At 50.7% G+C, this 21,803-nt stretch overlaps 1 protein-coding gene across 2 annotated transcripts in view; it reads left to right on the top strand.

The window, feature by feature from the left end:
- LOC116937034 (sodium/glucose cotransporter 2-like) overlaps positions 1-21,803 on the top strand; it is a 56,851-nt gene that overhangs the window by 30,836 nt on the left and 4,212 nt on the right. For both annotated transcript variants that reach the window (XM_076056681.1, XM_076056680.1), the window contains exon 7: positions 9,718-9,967. In XM_076056681.1, coding sequence (XP_075912796.1) covers positions 9,718-9,967 — 250 coding nt within the window. The remainder of the gene's footprint in view (positions 1-9,717; positions 9,968-21,803) is intronic.

The raw sequence follows: 21,803 nt of genomic DNA, 5'->3' as shown, positions 1-21,803 counted from the left end.
CCGGCGCTCCGCTCGCTGTTGTGAGCGTCGCTCCTCCGCCCTCCGTTGTTGTTGGAGGGCGACTGCCTCCCAAGTGCCCAGTAGCGGCGTCCTTCACGAGCCTCCTCCTGCACAGAGGCCGATCTTGACACCGCTGGTACCGGTCATCGGCAAGTCCACTCAGCTCCACGTCCTCCTGTACCACGTCACTCCATCTCTTCTCTAGCCCGTGCCGCGCCCGGTTAGCCCCCTCGATCCGGCCGAACAAAAGCTGTTTCGGCATGCGGTGGCTGGGCATGCGGGCTACATGACCCAGCCAACGCAGCCTTGCCTGCCGGAGGAGCTCACCGATGAAACTTTGTCCAGATCTTTCAAGGATTTGTGAGCTCTTCACACAATTCAGCCTGGTTAAACCCAGGATGGATCGTAGGCAGGCCAGCCTAAATGTTTCTAACTGGCGAAGGTGTTCCATTAGGGGGGTACATGTTTCGCAAGCGTAGAGAAGGGAGGGAATGACTGTGGCCGAGAAGACATGAAGCTTAGTGCGGAGCGACAGACCAGGTAGCTTCCACACAGCGATACGCAACCGATGAAAAGATATTGCCGCTCGACTGATTCAGAGTGAAACCTCTGCTGTTAAACCGGAGCCGGTCATGAGCACACTGCCCAGGTATGGGACACTCTCCACTCTCTCCACAACTGCCCCATCACCGATTGGGAGTTGTGGGGGTGGAGTGTCCGATGGTACAAAATACCCAGGCAGGTGCTTAATTTTGGTGGAGCTAATGGTAAGGCCCAACCTCTTAGTGGCACACTCCAGGTTCAGCAACAGCGCCTCCAACTCCTCCTCTGAGTGTGCAGCAATTACCAGATCATTGGCATACGTAACGTGGTTGAGCAATAGGGAGCCATCCCTTGACCGCACCCGGGCATCGATCAGCCTCCCATTATATCTGTACCATATGCAGATTCCCCCGGTACAGCTATTGAAGGCTTCACGAACTACGTGGTCAAAATAGATGTTAAATAATGTGGGAGCCAGAGGACATCCCTGTCGCACACCAAGGTGTACAGGGAATGGCTCGGACTCCCGTCCACGTAGTTTTACCCGGGCACGCTCACCATCATGAAGGTCCTTAATGATCGTGAGCAGAGGGTCAGGGACTCTAAATCACAAAGTCTCGTGCCCAGGCCTACTGATGGTATAATAGGCCTTGACCAGGTCAATAAAGCAGAGATGTAGGTCTTGTTGGAATTCCCTACACCTCTACTGTCGTAGACGGACAGAAAATATGGCATCTGTGCAGGTGATGTTGAATAATCCTTGCCAGGACCTTTCCCGGCACACTGAAGAGTGAGATGCCCCTGTCGTTGTTACAGTCTGTGCGGTCCCCCTTCTTAAAGAGGGGGACCACCAGGGCATCCTTCCAATTCTGGAAAACCCGTCCAGTGGTCCAGACTGTTATGCTGTCATATAGGGCAGTCTGTGCACAAACGCCACCCTCCCTCAGCATTTCGCTTGAGAGATCATCTCTGCCCGGTGCCTTTCCTGGTCACAGACTCTGGATCGCCTGCAGTACTTCCTCAACAGATGGCACCTCAGCCAGCCACTCACAGGGGGTGACTTCTTCTTCCAATATTTGAGGCACCGCAGCCTCAGCAGGGTCAGGCTGAGGGATTTCCCCTCCCCCAGGACCTCACAGAAATACTCAGCAAATCTGCAAACCTGTTCCTGGGGGTCGGAGATTTGATCACCGTTCTTTCCCCTAATGATGGTAATAGGTGTGGCGCTGCAGGTTACTTTTTTGATGGAGTTAAATAGAGATTTGTGATGGCGAGCCACTGAGGCAGACTCCATCTCCTCAGCAACCCGCGACCACCACCCATCCTTGCAGCGCCTCACGGCTCTCCGAACCTCCGAGCGAAGGCTGCGGTAAGCCTCCTCATTCTCTGACGTGGGATTCTGTAGCCGATGACAGTGGGCCTGTCGCTTTTTCTCAACCATCCTGAACACCTCCTCTGTCAGCCAGGGTCTCTGGGGAGGTCTGGACCGCGTACCCAAAGCAGCCATTGCAGCTGCATGAGCCACAGTCCAAAACCTCGCCCATTTACCCTCGACATCAGGAGGAGTCGGGGACGATGCCAATCCCAGCTGCAAGCGATGATGAAATTCTCGCTTGCAACTTTCATCAGATAACTGAGACCAGGCCACTTTAGGTTGGAATGGGGTCCTGGGTGTACACCCACCACCGGAGTGGAAGAATGGCAGGCGCATCTTACAGATGACTAGTCGATGGTCAGTGGGCAGATCAGCTCCACGGTAGGTTCTGGTGTCAAGGACATGGGCTCGCATCCGCTGGTCCATCACTATGTAGTCCAGGAGATGTTCTTGCTTGGACCCAGCTTGCATCCATGATGCTGTGTTGATGCGCCAATGCCGGAACAGCGTGTTGGTAATTACAAGCCCAGAACCAGTCCACCGGACCTCCTGAACACCACAGAGATCCAGGCGGTACCGGTCCAGCTCCCGACAGAGGAGTGGCAGCCTCTCCTCCACAGTGAGCGTTCGAACATTCCACGTGGCCACGCGAAGTGGCTTTTTGTTGTTTCTGGAGTAGCCCCGAGGGTAGAGATTCAATCTCCTGGCTCCGCCAATTGGGGTTTGGCCAGGAGACGTCAAAGACGCTTGTCCCCCCCGGGGCATCCGGCACAAGCTAATAAATGAGATATTTTAGTCGTGGTTTAGTGGTAATTAATTGAAGGTGGAGGGGTTACCAGCCCCTCGCACCCGTCCAGAGCCCCCGTTTAGCCACTGTGGTGGTCACAGACGCCATGAGGGGAGAGGCCAATCGGAATTGGCCCTCCCCCCACAGCATTGTCCACGACAGAGTTGCCCGTCCGGCACCGCGAGGAGGTAGGGGGTTGTTTTGTAGTGGGATACACACACAGTTAGATAGACACACAGACACATAGGTAGACACATAGATAGACACACAGTTAGATAGACACACAGACACACATATACACACACAGTTAGATAGACACACAGACACACAGATAGACACACAGTTAGATAGACACACAGACACACAGATACACACACAGTTAGATAGACACACAGACACACAGATACACACACAGTTAGATAGACACACAGATACACAGATACACACACAGTTAGATAGACACACAGACACACAGATAGACACACAGATACACACACAGTTAGATAGACACACAGACACACAGATACACACACAGTTAGATAGACACACAGACACACACAGTTAGATAGACACACAGACACACAGATACACACACAGTTAGATAGACACACAGACACATAGGTAGACACACAGATAGACACACAGTTAGATAGACACACAGACACACAGATACACACACAGTTAGATAGACACACAGACACACAGATACACACACAGTTAGATAGACACACAGACACACAGATAGACACACAGATACACACAGTTAGATAGACACACAGACACACAGGTAGACACAGTTAGATAGACACACAGACACATAGGTAGACACACAGATAGACACACAGTTAGATAGACACACAGGTAGACACACAGTTACACACACAGTTAGATAGACACACAGACACAGATACACACACAGTTAGATAGACACACAGACACACAGATACACACACAGTTAGATAGACACACAGACACATAGGTAGACACACAGATACACACACAGTTAGATAGACACACAGACACACAGATACACACACAGTTAGATAGACACACAGACACACAGATACACACACAGTTAGATAGACACACAGACACACAGATACACACACAGTTAGATAGACACACAGACACACAGATACACACACAGTTAGATAGACACACAGACACACAGATACACACACAGTTAGATAGACACACAGACACATAGGTAGACACATAGATAGACACACAGTTAGATAGACACACAGACACACAGGTAGACACACAGTTACACACACAGTTAGATAGACACACAGACACACAGATACACACACAGTTAGATAGACACACAGACACATAGGTAGACACATAGATAGACACACAGTTAGATAGACACACAGACACACAGGTAGACACACAGTTACACACAGTTAGATAGACACACAGATACACACACAGTTAGATAGACACACAGACACACAGATACACACACAGTTAGATAGACACACAGACACATAGGTAGACACATAGATAGACACACAGTTAGATAGACACACAGACACACAGGTAGACACACAGTTACACACACAGTTAGATAGACACACAGACACACAGATACACACACAGTTAGATAGACACACAGACACACAGATACACACACAGTTAGATAGACACACAGGTAGACACACAGATACACAGACAGTTAGATAGACACACAGACACACAGATACACACACAGTTAGATAGACACACAGACACACAGATACACACACAGTTAGATAGACACACAGACACACAGATACACACACAGTTAGATAGACACACAGTCACATAGGTAGACACACAGATACACACAGTTAGATAGACACACAGACACACAGATACACACACAGTTAGATAGACACACAGACACACAGATACACACACAGTTAGATAGACACACAGACACACAGATACACACACAGCTAGATAGACACACAGACACACAGATACACACACAGTTAGATAGACACACAGACACACAGATACACACACAGCTAGATAGACACACAGACACACAGATACACACACAGTTAGATAGACACACAGATACACACACAGTTAGATAGACACACAGACACACAGATACACACACAGTTAGATAGACACACAGGTAGACACACAGATACACACACAGTTAGATAGACACACAGACACACAGATACACACACAGTTAGATAGACACACAGGTAGACACACAGATACACACAGTTAGATAGACACACAGACACACAGATACACACACAGTTAGATAGACACACAGACACACAGATACACACACAGTTAGATAGACACAGAAACACACAGGTAGACACACAGGTACACACGCAGTTAGATAGACACACAGACACACAGATACATACACAGTTAGATAGACACACAGACACACAGGTAGACACACAGTTACACACACAGTTAGATAGACACACAGACACACAGATACACACACAGTTAGATAGACACACAGACACACAGATACACACACAGTTAGATAGACACACAGGTAGACACACAGATACACAGACAGTTAGATAGACACACAGACACACAGATACACACACAGTTAGATAGACACACAGACACACAGATACACACACAGTTAGATAGACACACAGACACACAGATACACACACAGTTAGATAGACACACAGACACATAGGTAGACACACAGATACACACAGTTAGATAGACACACAGACACACAGATACACACACAGTTAGATAGACACACAGACACACAGATACACACACAGTTAGATAGACACACAGACACACAGATACACACACAGCTAGATAGACACACAGACACACAGATACACACACAGTTAGATAGACACACAGACACACAGATACACACACAGCTAGATAGACACACAGACACACAGATACACACACAGTTAGATAGACACACAGATACACACACAGTTAGATAGACACACAGACACACAGATACACACACAGTTAGATAGACACACAGGTAGACACACAGATACACACACAGTTAGATAGACACACAGACACACAGATACACACACAGTTAGATAGACACACAGGTAGACACACAGATACACACAGTTAGATAGACACACAGACACACAGATACACACACAGTTAGATAGACACACAGACACACAGATACACACACAGTTAGATAGACACAGAAACACACAGGTAGACACACAGGTACACACGCAGTTAGATAGACACACAGACACACAGATACATACACAGTTAGATAGACACACAGACACATAGGTAGACACACAGATACACACACAGTTATATAGACACACAGACACACAGATACACACAGTTAGATAGACACACAGACACATAGGTAGACACACAGATACACACACAGTTAGATAGACACACAGACACACAGGTACACACACAGTTAGATAGACACACAGACACACAGATACACACAGTTAGATAGACACACAGACACACAGATACACACACAGTTAGATAGACACACAGACACACAGATACACACACAGTTAGATAGACACACAAACACACAGGTAGACACACAGATACACACACAGTTAGATAGACACACAGACACACAGATACACACACAGTTAGATAGACACACAGACACATAGGTAGACACACAGATACACACAGTTAGATAGACACACAGACACACAGATACACACACAGTTAGATAGACACACAGACACACAGATAGACACACAGTTAGATAGACACACAGACACACAGATACACACAGTTAGATAGACACACAAACACACAGGTAGACACACAGGTACACACGCAGTTAGATAGACACACAGACACACAGATACACACAGTTAGATAGACACACAGACACACAGATACACACAGTTAGATAGACACACAGACACACAGATACACACGCAGTTAGATACACACAAACACACAGATACACACACAGTTAGATAGACACACAGACACACAGATACACACACAGTTAGATAGACACACAGACACACAGATACACACAGTTAGATAGACACACAGACACACAGATACACACACAGTTAGATAGACACACAGACACACAGGTAGACAAACAGTTACACACACAGTTAGATAGACACACAGATACACACACAGTTAGATAGACACACAGACACATAGGTAGACACACAGATACACACAGTTAGATAGACACACAGACACACAGATACACACACAGTTAGATATACACACAGACACACAGGTAGACAAACAGATACACACACAGTTAGATAGACACATAGACACACAGATACACACACAGTTAGATATACACACAGACACACAGACACACAAATACACACAGTTAGATAGACACACAGACACACAGGTAGACACACAGATACACACACAGTTAGATAGACACACAGACACACAGATACACACACAGTTAGATAGACACACAGACACACAGATACACACAGTTAGATAGACACACAAACACACAGGTAGACACACAGGTACACACACAGTTAGATAGACACACAGACACACAGATACACACACAGTTAGATAGACACACAGACACACAGATACACACACAGTTAGATAGACACACAGACACACAGATACACACACAGTTAGATAGACACACAGACACACAGGTAGACACACAGATACACACAGTTAGATAGACACACAAACACACAGGTAGACACACAGATACACACACAGTTAGATAGACACACAGACACACAGATACACACACAGTTAGATAGACACAGAGACACACAGGTAGACACACAGATACACACACAGTTAGATAGACACACAGACACACAGATACACACACAGTTAGATAGACACACAGACACATAGGTAGACACACAGATAGACACACAGTTAGATAGACACACAAACACACAGATACACACACAGTTAGATAGAGACACAAACACACAGGTAGACACACAGGTACACACACAGTTAGATAGACACACAGACACACAGATACACACACAGTTAGATAGACACACAAACACACAGATACACACACAGTTAGATAGACACACAGACACACAGATAGACACACAGATACACACACAGTTAGATAGACACACAGACACACAGATACACACACAGTTAGATAGACACACAGACACACAGGTAGACACACAGATACACACACAGTTAGATAGACACACAGACACACAGATACACACACAGTTAGATAGACACACAGACACACAGATAGACACACAGATAGACACACAGTTAGATAGACACACAGACACACAGGTACACACGCAGTTAGATAGACACACAGACACACAGATACACACACAGTTAGATAGACACACAGACACACAGGTAGACACACAGTTAGATAGACACACAGACACACAGGTAAACACAGATACACACACAGTTAGATAGACACACAGACACACAGATACACGCACAGTTAGATAGACACACAGACACACAGATACACACACAGTTAGATAGACACACAGACACACAGATAGACACACAGATACACACACAGTTAGATAGACACACAGACACACAGATACACACACAGTTAGATAGACACACAGACACACAGATAGACATACAGATACACACACAGCTAGATAGACACACAGACACACAGATACACACACACAGTTAGATACACACAGACACACAGGTAGACAAACAGTTACACACACAGTTAGATAGACACACAGACACACAGATAGACACACAGATACACACAGTTAGATAGACACACAGACAAACAGGTAGACACACAGATAGACACACAGATAGCTAGACACACAGATAGATCAAAGACAAAGATCCCCCTTATAGCCTTAACAGACTGTAGGGGCAAGTGCTGTTAGCGAGCACCTATGAAGGCCGGAACGGTACACGAGGCGGTGGGTGGCCAACACCACGCCCGACCGCCTTTGTCTTCCTAGTGGCAATGTTTTTATCCACCGCACCAGGTACTCATTTGAGGCTGAGTCGACCTAGGGGAGGCCCGGGACCGGTTCAGATAATCGTCACTGGTGTTGGCCGTGAGCGGGAATCGAACCCGGGTCGCCAGGTTCATAGCGCAGCGTAGCGCTAACCGCTACACCCACCACTCCCCAGACACACACCCACACACAGTGACACACACGTAGACACACACACATAGACACACACACACAGTGACACACACATAGACACACACAGATAGACAGACACAGACACACACACAGTGACACACACAGATAGATAGACACACACACCTACACACAGTGACACACACATAGACACACACAGATAGACACACACACACCCACACACAGTGACACACACATGGACACACACAGATAGACAGACACAGACACACACACAGTGACACACACATAGACACACACAGATAGATAGACACACACACCCACACACAGATATACACACAGATTGATGATGCTGCTGATGATGCTGATGATGCTGATGTGTGCTGCTGATGATGCTGATGATGATGCTGATGATGATGGTGCTGCTGATGATGATGATGCTGATGATGATGGTGCTGATGATGATGGTGCTGCTGATGATGATGCTGCTGCTGCTACTGCTGCTGATGATGATGGAGCTGATGATGATGCTGATGATGATGCTGCTACTGCTGATGATGATGCTGATGATGCTGATGATGATGATGCTGCTGCTGCTGCTACTGCTGCTGATGATGATGCTGATGATGCTGCTGATGATGCTGATGATGTCGCTGATGATGGTGCTGCTGATGATAATGCTGCTGCTGCTGCTGATGATGATGGAGCTGCTGATTATGCTGATGATGATGCTGCTGCTGTTGCTACTGCTGCTGATGATGATGCTGCTGCTGTTGCTACTGCTGCTGATGATGATGATGCTGCTGCTGTTGCTACTGCTGCTGATGATGATGCTGCTGCTGCTGCTGTTGCTACTGCTGCTGATGCTGCTGATGATGATGATGACGCTGATGATGATGATGCTGATGATGACGCTGATGTGTGCCGCACAGTTGCACAGGCTCGTGTACAGCCTCAGGAGGAGCAAAGAACCCCGGGTGGATTTGGACATGGAGGAGGAGGTGGAGGAGGTGGAGGAGGTGGTGGTGAAGGAGGTGGTGAAGGAGGTGGTGAAGGAGGAGGTGGAGGAGGAGGTGGTGGAGGTGGAGGAGGTGGTGGTGAAGGAGGTGGTGAAGGAGGTGGTGGAGGAGGTGGTGGAGGAGGTGGTGGAGTTGGGAGCAACGCCCCAAAAAGCAGCAGAAGGTAAAGCGGTGCCTGTGATCGCGAGTTGAACTTCAGTTTGGTATAGTGGTGTAGTGTATAGTGTAGTGTATAGTGTAGTGTATAGTGTAGTGTGTAGTGTAGTAGTGTATAGTGTAGTGTATAGTATAGTGCAGTGTATAGTGTAGTGTGTAGGGTAGTGTGTAGTCTAGTGCATAGTGTAATGTGTAGTGTAGTGTATAGTGTAGTGTGTAGTGTAGTGTATAGTGTAGTGTATAGTGTAGTGTGTAGCATAGTGTGTGGTGTAGTGTATGGTGTAGTGTATAGTGTAGTGTATAGTGTAGTGTGTAGTGTAGTGTATAGTGTAGTGTATGGTGTAGTGTGTAGTGTATAGTGTAGTGTATAGTGTAGTGTGTAGTGTAGTGTGTAGTGTAGTGTATGGTGTAGTGTGTAGTGTAGTGTGTAGCGTAGTGTGTAGTGTAGTGTATAGTGTAGTGTGTAGTGTAGTGTGTAGTGTAGTGTATAGTGTAGTGTGTAGTGTAGTGCATATTGTAGTGTGTAGTGTAGTGTGTAGTGTAGTGTGTAGTGTATTGTGTGGTGTAGTGTATGGTGTAGTGTGTAGTGTATAGTAGTGTATAGTGTAGTGTATAGTGTAGTGTATAGTGTAGTGTATAGTGTAGTGTGTAGTGTAGTGTGTAGTGTAGTGTATAGTGTAGTGTATAGTGTAGTGTGTAGTGTAGTGTATGGTGTAGTGTATAGTGTAGTGTATAGTGTAGTGTGTAGTGTAGTGTATAGTGTAGTGTATAGTGTAGTGTATAGTGTAGTGTATAGTGTAGTGTGTAGTGTAGTGTGTGGTGTAGTGTATGGTGTAGTGTATAGTGTAGTGTATAGTGTAGTGTGTAGTGTAGTGTATAGTGTAGTGTATGGTGTAGTGTGTAGTGTATAGTGTAGTGTATAGTGTAGTGTGTAGTGTAGTGTGTAGTGTAGTGTATGGTGTAGTGTGTAGTGTAGTGTGTAGCGTAGTGTGTAGTGTAGTGTATAGTGTAGTGTGTAGTGTAGTGTGTAGTGTAGTGTATAGTGTAGTGTGTAGTGTAGTGCATATTGTAGTGTGTAGTGTAGTGTGTAGTGTAGTGTGTAGTGTATTGTGTGGTGTAGTGTATGGTGTAGTGTGTAGTGTATAGTAGTGTATAGTGTAGTGTATAGTGTAGTGTATAGTGTAGTGTATAGTGTAGTGTGTAGTGTAGTGTGTAGTGTAGTGTATAGTGTAGTGTATAGTGTAGTGTGTAGTGTAGTGTATGGTGTAGTGTATAGTGTAGTGTATAGTGTAGTGTGTAGTGTAGTGTATAGTGTAGTGTATAGTGTAGTGTATAGTGTAGTGTATAGTGTAGTGTGTAGTGTAGTGTGTAGTGTAGTGTATAGTGTAGTGTGTAGCATAGTGTGTGGTGTAGTGTATGGTGTAGTGTATAGTGTAGTGTATGGTGTAGTGTGTAGTGTAGTGTGTAGCGTAGTGTGTAGTGTATAGTGTAGTGTGTAGTGTAGTGTATGGTGTAGTGTATAGTGTAGTGCATGGTGTAGTGTATAGTAGTGTATAGTGTAGTGTAGTGTGTAGTGTAGTGTATAGTGTAGTGTATAGTGTAGTGTGTAGTGTAGTGTATGGTGTAGTGTATAGTAGTGTGTAGCGTAGTGTATAGTGTAGTGTAGTGTGTAGTGTAGTGTATAGTGTAGTGTATAGTGTAGTGTGTAGTGTATGGTGTAGTGTGTAGTGTAGTGTATAGTGTAGTGTATAGTGTAGTGTATAGTGTATGGTGTAGTGTAGTGTATGGTGTAGTGTATAGTGTAGTGTATGGTGTAGTGTATAGTGTAGTGTATGGTGTAGTGTATAGTAGTGTATAGTGTAGTGTGTAGTGTAGTGTGTAGTGTATAGTGTAGTGTATAGTGTAGTGTATAGTGTATGGTGTAGTGTATAGTGTAGTGTATAGTGTATGGTGTAGTGTATAGTGTAGTGTAGTGTATAGTGTAGTGTTCACTCAGCCACACCACGGTAGAACTAGACGCGGTGTTTACTCAGCCACACCATGGTAGAACTAGACGCGGTGTTCACTCAGCCATGGTAGAACTAGACGCGGTGTTCACTCAGCCACACCACGGTAGAACTAGACGCGGTGTTCACTCAGCCACACCACGGTAGAACTAGACGCGGTGTTCACTCAGCCACACCACGGTAGAACTAGACGCGGTGACTACTCAGCCACACCACGGTAGAACTAGACGCGGTGACTACTCAGCCACACCACGTGAGAACTAGACGCGGTGACTACTCAGCCACACCACGGTAGAACTAGACGCGGTGACTACTCAGCCACACCACGGTAGAACTAGACGCGGTGACTACTCAGCCACACCACGGTAGAACTAGACGCGGTGTTCACTCAGCCACACCACGGTAGAACTAGATGCGGTGTTCACTCAGCCACACCACGGTAGAACTAGATGCGGTGTTCACTCAGCCACGCCACGGTAGAACTAGACGCGGTGACTACTCAGCCACACCACGGTAGAACTAGACGCGGTGACTACTCAGCCACACCACGGTAGAACTAGACGCGGTGACTACTCAGCCACACCACGGTAGAACTAGACGCGGTGTTCACTCAGCCACACCACGGTAGAACTAGATGCGGTGTTCACTCAGCCACACCACGGTAGAACTAGATGCGGTGTTCACTCAGCCACGCCACGGTAGAACTAGACGCGGTGACTACTCAGCCACACCACGGTAGAACTAGACGCGGTGTTCACTCAGCCACACCACGGTAGAACTAGACGCGGTGTTCACTCAGCCACACCACAGTAGAACTAGACGCGGTGTTCACCCAGCCACACCACGGTAGAACTAGACGCGGTGTTCACTCAGCCACGGTAGAACTAGACGCGGTGTTCACTCAGCCACGGTAGAACTAGACGCGGTGTTCACTCAGCCACACCACGGTAGAACTAGACGCGGTGACAACTCAGCCACACCACGGTAGAACTAGACGCGGTGTTCACTCAGCCACACCACGGTAGAACTAGACGCGGTGTTCACGCAGCCACACCACGGTAGAACTAGACGCGGTGTTCACTCAGCCACACCACGGTAGAACTAGACGCGGAGTTCACTCAGCCACACCACGGTAGAACTAGACGCGGAGTTCACTCAGCCACACCACGGTAGAACTAGACGCGGTGTTCACTCAGCCACACCACGGTAGAACTAGACGCGGTGTTCACTCAGCCACACCACGGTAGAACTAGACGCGGTGTTCACTCAGCCACACCACGGTAGAACTAGACGCGGTGACTACTCAGCCACACCACGGTAGAACTAGACGCGGTGACTACTCAGCCACACCACGGTAGAACTAGATGCGGTGTTCACTCAGCCACACCACGGTAGAACTAGACGTGGTGTTCACTCAGCCACGGTAGAACTAGACGCGGTGTTCACTCAGCCACACCACGGTAGAACTAGATGCGGTGTTCACCCAGCCACACCACGGTAGAACTAGACGTGGTGATCACTCAGCCACACCACGGTAGAACTAGACGCGGTGTTCACTCAGCCACGGTAGAACTAGACGCGGTGTTCACTCAGCCACGGTAGAACTAGACGCGGTGTTCACTCAGCCACACCACGGTAGAACTAGACGCGGTGTTCACTCAGACACACCACGGTAGAACTAGACGCGGTGACTACTCAGCCACACCACGGTAGAACTAGACGCGGTGTTCACTCAGCCACACCACGGTAGAACTAGACGCGGTGTTCACTCAGCCACGGTAGAACTAGACGCGGTGTTCACTCAGCCACGGTAGAACTAGATGCGGTGTTCACTCAGCCACACCACGGTAGAACTAGACGCGGTGTTCACCCAGCCACACCACGGTAGAACTAGACGCGGTGTTCACTCAGCCACACCACGGTAGAACTAGACGTGGTGTTCACCCAGCCACACCACGGTAGAACTAGACGTGGTGTTCACTCAGCCACACCACGGTAGAACTAGATGCGGTGTTCACTCAGCCACACCACGGTAGAACTAGACGCGGTGTTCACTCAGCCACACCACGGTAGAACTAGACGGGGTGACAACTCAGCCACACCACGGTAGAACTAGACGCGGTGACAACTCAGCCACACCACGGTAGAACTAGACGCGGTGTTCACTCAGCCACGGTAGAACTAGACGCGGTGTTCACTCAGCCACACCACAGTAGAACTAGACGCGGTGTTCACTCAGCCACACCACGGTAGAACTAGACGCGGTGACTACTCAGCCACACCACGGTAGAACTAGACGCGGTGTTCACTCAGCCACACCACGGTAGAACTAGACACGGTGTTCACTCAGCCACACCACGGTAGAACTAGACGCGGTGACTACTCAGCCACACCACGGTAGAACTAGATGCGGTGTTCACTCAGCCACACCACGGTAGAACTAGACGCGGTGTTCACTCAGCCACACCACGGTAGAACTAGACACGGTGACTACTCAGCCACACCACGGTAGAACTAGACGCGGTGTTCACTCAGCCACACCACGGTAGAACTAGATGCGGTGTTCACTCAGCCACACCACGGTAGAACTAGACGCGGTGTTCACTCAGCCACACCACGGTAGAACTAGACGCGGTGTTCACTCAGCCACACCACGGTAGAACTAGACGCGGTGTTCACTCAGCCACACCACGGTAGAACTAGATGCGGTGTTCACTCAGCCACACCACGGTAGAACTAGACGCGGTGTTCACTCAGCCACACCACGGTAGAACTAGACCCGGTGTCCACTCAGCCACACCACGGTAGAACTAGACGCGGTGTTCACTCAGCCACACCACGGTAGAACTAGACACGGTGACTACTCAGCCACACCACGGTAGAACTAGACGCGGTGTTCACTCAGCCACACCACGGTAGAACTAGACGCGGTGTTCACTCAGCCACACCACGGTAGAACTAGACGCGGTGTTCACTCAGCCACACCACGGTAGAACTAGACGCGGTGTTCACTCAGCCACACCACGGTAGAACTAGACGCGGTGTTCACTCAGCCACGGTAGAACTAGACGCGGTGACTACTCAGCCACGCCACGGTAGAACTAGACGCGGTGTCCACTCAGCCACACCACGGTAGAACTAGACGCGGTGTTCACTCAGCCCCACCACGGTAGAACTAGACGCGGTGTTCACTCAGCCACGGTAGAACTAGACGCGGTGTTCACTCAGCCACACCACGGTAGAACTAGACGCGGTGTTCACTCAGCCACAGTAGAACTAGACGCGGTGTTCACTCAGCCACACCACGGTAGAGCTAGACGCGGTGTTCACTCAGCCATACCACGGTAGAACTAGACGCGGTGTTCACTCAGCCACGGTAGAACTAGACGCGGTGTTCACTCAGCCACACCACGGTAGAACTAGACGCGGTGTTCACTCAGCCATGGTAGAACTAGACGCGGTGTTCACTCAGCCACACCACGGTAGAACTAGACGCGGTGTTCACTCAGCCACACCACGGTAGAACTAGATGCGGTGTTCACTCAGCCACACCACGGTAGAACTAGACGCGGTGTTCACTCAGCCACACCACGGTAGAACTAGACGCGGTGTTCACTCAGCCACGCCACGGTAGAACTAGACGCGGTGTTCACTCAGCCACACCACGGTAGAACTAGACGCGGTGTTCACTCAGCCACACCACGGTAGAACTAGACACGGTGTTCACTCAGCCACGGTAGAACTAGACGCGGTGTTCACTCAGCCACACCACGGTAGAACTAGACGCGGTGTTCACTCAGCCACACCACGGTAGAACTAGACGCGGTGTTCACTGAGCCACGGTAGAACTAGACGCGGTGTTCACTCAGCCACACCACGGTAGAACTAGACGCGGTGTTCACTCAGCCACACCACGGTAGAACTAGACGCGGTGTTCACTCAGCCACGGAAGAACTAGATGCGGTGACTACTCAGCCACACCACGGTAGAACTAGACGCGGTGTTCACTCAGCCACACCACGGTAGAACTAGATGCGGTGTTCACCCAGCCACACCACGGTAGAACTAGACGCGGTGTTCACTCAGCCACGGTAGAACTAGACGTGATGTTCACTCAGCCACGGTAGAACTAGATGCGGTGTTCACGCAGCCACACCACGGTAGAACTAGACGCGGTGTTCACCCAGCCACACCACGGTAGAACTAGACGCGGTGTTCACCCAGCCACACCACGGTAGAACTAGACGCGTTGTTCACCCAGCCACACCACGGTAGAACTAGACGCGGTGTTCACTCAGCCACGGTAGAACTAGACGCGGTGTTCACTCAGCCACGCCACGGTAGAACTTGACGCGGTGTTCACTCAGCCACGCCACGGTAGAACTAGATGCGGTGTTCACTCAGCCACGCCACGGTAGAACTAGACGCGGTGTTCACTCAGCCACACCACGGTAGAACTAGACGCGGTGTTCACTCAGCCACACCACGGTAGAACTAGACGCGGTGACTACTCAGCCACACCACGGTAGAACTAGACGCGGTGTTCACTCAGCCACACCACGGTAGAACTAGACGCGGTGTTCACTCAGCCACACCACGGTAGAACTAGACGCGGTGTTCACTCAGCCACACCACGGTAGAACTAGACGCGGTGACTACTCAGCCACACCACGGTAGAACTAGACGCGGTGTTCACTCAGCCACACCACGGTAGAACTAGACATCGGTGTTCACTCAGCCACACCACGGTAGAACTAGACGCGGTGACTACTCAGCCACACCACGGTAGAACTAGACGTGGTGACTACTCAGCCACACCATGGTAGAACTAGACGCGGTGTTCACACAGCCACACCACGGTAGAACTAGACATCGGTGTTCACTCAGCCACACCACGGTAGAACTAGACGCGGTGTTCACTCAGCCACGGTAGAACTAGACGCGGTGTCCACTCAGCCACACCACGGTAGAACTAGACGCGGTGTTCACTCAGCCACACCACGGTAGAACTAGACGCGGTGACTACTCAGCCACACCACGGTAGAACTAGATGCGGTGTTCACTCAGCCACGGTAGAACTAGACGCGGTGTTCACTCAGCCACACCACGGTAGAACTAGACGCGGTGTCCACTCAGCCACACCACGGTAGAACTAGACGCGGTGTTCACCCAGCCACACCACGGTAGAACTAGACGCGGTGTTCACTCAGCCACACCACGGTAGAACTAGACATCGGTGTTCACTCAGCCACACCACGGTAGAACTAGATGCGGTGTTCACTCAGCCACACCACGGTAGAACTAGACCCGGTGTTCACTCAGCCACACCACGGTAGAACTAGACCCGGTGTTCACTCAGCCACGCCACGGTAGAACTAGACGCGGTGATCACTCAGCCACACCACAGTAGAACTAGACGCGGTGACTACTCAGCCACACCACGGTAGAACTAAACGCGGTGACTACTCAGCCACACCACGGTAGAACTAGACGCGGTGTTCACTCAGCCACACCACGGTAAAACTAGACGCGGTGACTACTCAGCCACACCACGGTAGAACTAGACGCGGTGTTCACTCAGCCACACCACGGAAGAACTAGACGCGGTGTTCACTCAGCCACACCACGGTAGAACTAGACGCGGTGTTCACTCAGCCACGGTAGAACTAGACGCGGTGTTCACTCAGCCACACCACGGTAGAACTAGACGCGGTGTTCACTCAGCCACACCACGGTAGAACTAGACGCGGTGTTCACTCAGCCACACCACGGTAGAACTAGACGCGGTGACTACTCAGCCACACCACGGTAGAACTAGACGCGGTGTTCACTCAGCCACACCACGGTAGAACTAGACATCGGTGTTCACTCAGCCACACCACGGTAGAACTAGACGCGGTGACTACTCAGCCACACCACGGTAGAACTAGACGTGGTGACTACTCAGCCACACCATGGTAGAACTAGACGCGGTGTTCACACAGCCACACCACGGTAGAACTAGACATCGGTGTTCACTCAGCCACACCACGGTAGAACTAGACGCGGTGTTCACTCAGCCACGGTAGAACTAGACGCGGTGTCCACTCAGCCACACCACGGTAGAACTAGACGCGGTGTTCACTCAGCCACACCACGGTAGAACTAGACGCGGTGACTACTCAGCCACACCACGGTAGAACTAGATGCGGTGTTCACTCAGCCACGGTAGAACTAGACGCGGTGTTCACTCAGCCACACCACGGTAGAACTAGACGCGGTGTCCACTCAGCCACACCACGGTAGAACTAGACGCGGTGTTCACTCAGCCACACCACGGTAGAACTAGACATCGGTGTTCACTCAGCCACACCACGGTAGAACTAGATGCGGTGTTCACTCAGCCACACCACGGTAGAACTAGACCCGGTGTTCACTCAGCCACGCCACGGTAGAACTAGACGCGGTGATCACTCAGCCACACCACAGTAGAACTAGACGCGGTGACTACTCAGCCACACCACGGTAGAACTAAACGCGGTGACTACTCAGCCACACCACGGTAGAACTAGACGCGGTGTTCACTCAGCCACACCACGGTAAAACTAGACGCGGTGACTACTCAGCCACACCACGGTAGAACTAGGCGCGGTGTTCACTCAGCCACACCACGGTAGAACTAGACGCGGTGTTCACTCAGCCACACCACGGTAGAACTAGACATCGGTGTTCACTCAGCCACACCACGGTAGAACTAGACGCGGTGTTCACTCAGCCACACCACGGTAGAACTAGACGCGGTGACTACTCAGCCACACCACGGTAGAACTAGACGCGGTGTTCACTCAGCCACACGACTGTAGAACTAGACGCGGTGTTCACTCAGCCACACCACGGTAGAACTAGACGCGGTGACTACTCAGCCACACCACGGTAGAACTAGACGCGGTGACTACTCAGCCACACCACGGTAGAACTAGACGCGGTGTTCACTCAGCCACACCACGGTAGAACTAGACGCGGTGACTACTCAGCCACACCACGGTAGAACTAGACGCGGTGACTACTCAGCCACACCACGGTAGAACTAGACGCGGTGACTACTCAGCCACACCACGGTAGAACTAGACGCGGTGTTCACTCAGCCACACCACGGTAGAACTAGACGCGGTGACTACTCAGCCACACCACGGTAGAACTAGACGCGGTGTTCACTCAACCACACCACGGTAGAACTAGACGCGGTGTTCACTCAGCCACACCACGGTAGAACTAGAGGCGGTGTTCACTCAGCCACACCACGGTAGAACTAGACGCGGTGTTCACTCAGCCACACCACGGTAGAACTAGACGCGGTGACTACTCAGCCACACCACGGTAGAACTAGACGCGGTGTTCACTCAGCCACACCACGGTAGAACTAGACGCGGTGTTCACTCAGCCACAGTAGAACTAGACGCGGTGTTCACTCAGCCACACCACGGTAGAACTAGACGTGGTGTTCACTCAGCCACACCACGGTAGAACTAGACGCTGTGTCCACTCAGCCACACCACGGTAGAACTAGACGCGGTGTTCACTCAGCCACACCACGGTAGAACTAGACGCGGTGTTCACTCAGCCACACCACGGTAGAACTAGATGCGGTGTTCACTCAGCCACACCACGGTAGAACTAGACGCGGTGTTCACTCAGCCACACCACGGTAGAGCTAGACGTGGTGTTCACTCAGCCACACCACGGTAGAACTAGACGCGGTGACAACTCAGCCACACCACGGTAGAACTAGACGCGGTGTTCACTCAGCCACACCACGGTAGAACTAGATGCGGTGTTCACTCAGCCACACCACGGTAGAACTAGACGCGGTGTTCACACCAGCCACACCACGGTAGAACTAGATGCGGTGTTCACTCAGCCACACCACGGTAGAACTAGACGCGGTGTTCACTCAGCCACACCACGGTAGAACTAGAGGCGGTGTTCACTCAGCCACGCCACGGTAGAACTAGATGCGGTGACTACCCAGCCACACCATGGTAGAACTAGACGCGGTGTTCACTCAGCCACGGTAGAACTAGACGCGGTGTTCACTCAGCCACACCACGGTAGAACTAGACGCGGTGTTCACTCAGCCACACCACGGTAGAACTAGACGCGGTGTTCACCCAGCCACACCACGGTAGAACTAGACGCGGTGTTCACTCAGCCACGGTAGAACTAGACGCGGTGACTACTCAGCCACACCACGGTAGAACTAGACGCGGTGTTCACTCAGCCACACCACGGTAGAACTAGACGCGGTGTTCACTCAGCCACACCACGGTAGAACTAGACGCGGTGTTCACTCAGCAACACCACGGTAGAACTAGACGCGGTGTTCACTCAGCCACACCACGGTAGAACTAGATGCGGTGTTCACTCAGCCACACCACGGTAGAACTAGACGCGGTGTTCACTCAGCCACGGTAGAACTAGACGCGGTGTTCACTCAGCCACACCACGGTAGAACTAGACGCGGTGTTCACTCAGCCAGGGTAGAACTAGACGCGGTGTTCACTCAGCCACACCACGGTAGAACTAGACGCGGTGACTACTCAGCCACACCACGGTAGAACTAGACGCGGTGTTCACTCAGCCACACCACGGTAGAACTAGACGCGGTGTTCACTCAGCCACACCACGGTAGAACTAGACGCGGTGTTCACTCAGCCACACCACGGTAGAACTAGACGCGGTGACTACTCAGCCACACCACGGTAGAACTAGACGCGGTGTTCACTCAGCCACACCACGGTAGAACTAGACGCGGTGTTCACTCAGCCACACCACGGTAGAACTAGACGCGGTGTTCACCCAGCCACACCACGGTAGAACTAGACGCGGTGTTCACTCAGCCACACCACGGTAGAACTAGACGCGGTGTTCACTCAGCCACACCACGGTAGAACTAGACGCGGTGTTCACTCAGCCACACCACGGTAGAACTATACGCGGTGTTCACCCAGCCACACCACGGTAGAACTAGACGCGGTGTTCACTCAGCCACACCACGGTAGAACTAGACGCGGTGTTCACTCAGCCACACCACGGTAGAACTAGACGCGGTGTTCACTCAGCCACACCACGGTAGAACTAGACGCGGTGTTCACTCAGCCACACCACGGTAGAACTAGACGCGGTGTTCACTCAGCCACACCACGGTAGAACTAGACGCGGTGTTCACTCAGCCACACCACGGTAGAACTAGACGCGGTGACTACTCAGCCACACCACGGTAGAACTAGACGCGGTGTTCACTCAGCCACACCACGGTAGAACTAGACGCGGTGACTACTCAGCCACACCACGGTAGAACTAGACGCGGTGTCCACTCAGCCACCCCATGTGACCGCCCCTCAACCCCGCCCACTTTCCAGGCTCCTCGAGCCCCTTCTAGAATGTTCCAGAGAGCCCCTCTGAACCACGTGACCGCCCCTCGGCCCCGCCCACCTTCCAGGCTCTGCCCCTCAGCCCCACCCACTTTCCAGGCTCCGCCCCTCAGCCCCGCCCACTTTCCAGGCTCCTCGAGACTCTTCTGGAATGTTCCAGAGAGCCCCTCAGGACCACGTGACCTCCCCTCAGCCCCGCCCACCTTCCAGGCTCCTCCTACTAGAATGTTCCAGAGAGCCCCTCAGAACCATGTGACCGCCCCTCAGCCCCACCCACCTTCCAGGCTCCGCCCCTCAGCCCCGCCCACTTTCCAGGCTCCTCCTACTAGAATGTTCCTGAGAGCCCCTCAGAACCACGTGACCTCCCCCTCGGCCCCGCCCACTTTCCAGGCTTCCGCCCCTCAGCCCCGCCCACTTTCCAGGCTCC

This window comes from Petromyzon marinus, chromosome 77 (assembly GCF_048934315.1).
Source record: "Petromyzon marinus isolate PM22_M1 ecotype Great Lakes invasive population chromosome 77, UKy_Petmar_22M1.pri1.0, whole genome shotgun sequence".
Classification (NCBI taxonomy): domain Eukaryota; kingdom Metazoa; phylum Chordata; class Hyperoartia; order Petromyzontiformes; family Petromyzontidae; genus Petromyzon; species Petromyzon marinus.
Note: the sequence above shows the minus strand (reverse complement) of the source record. Positions and strands in the feature narration are given on the sequence as shown.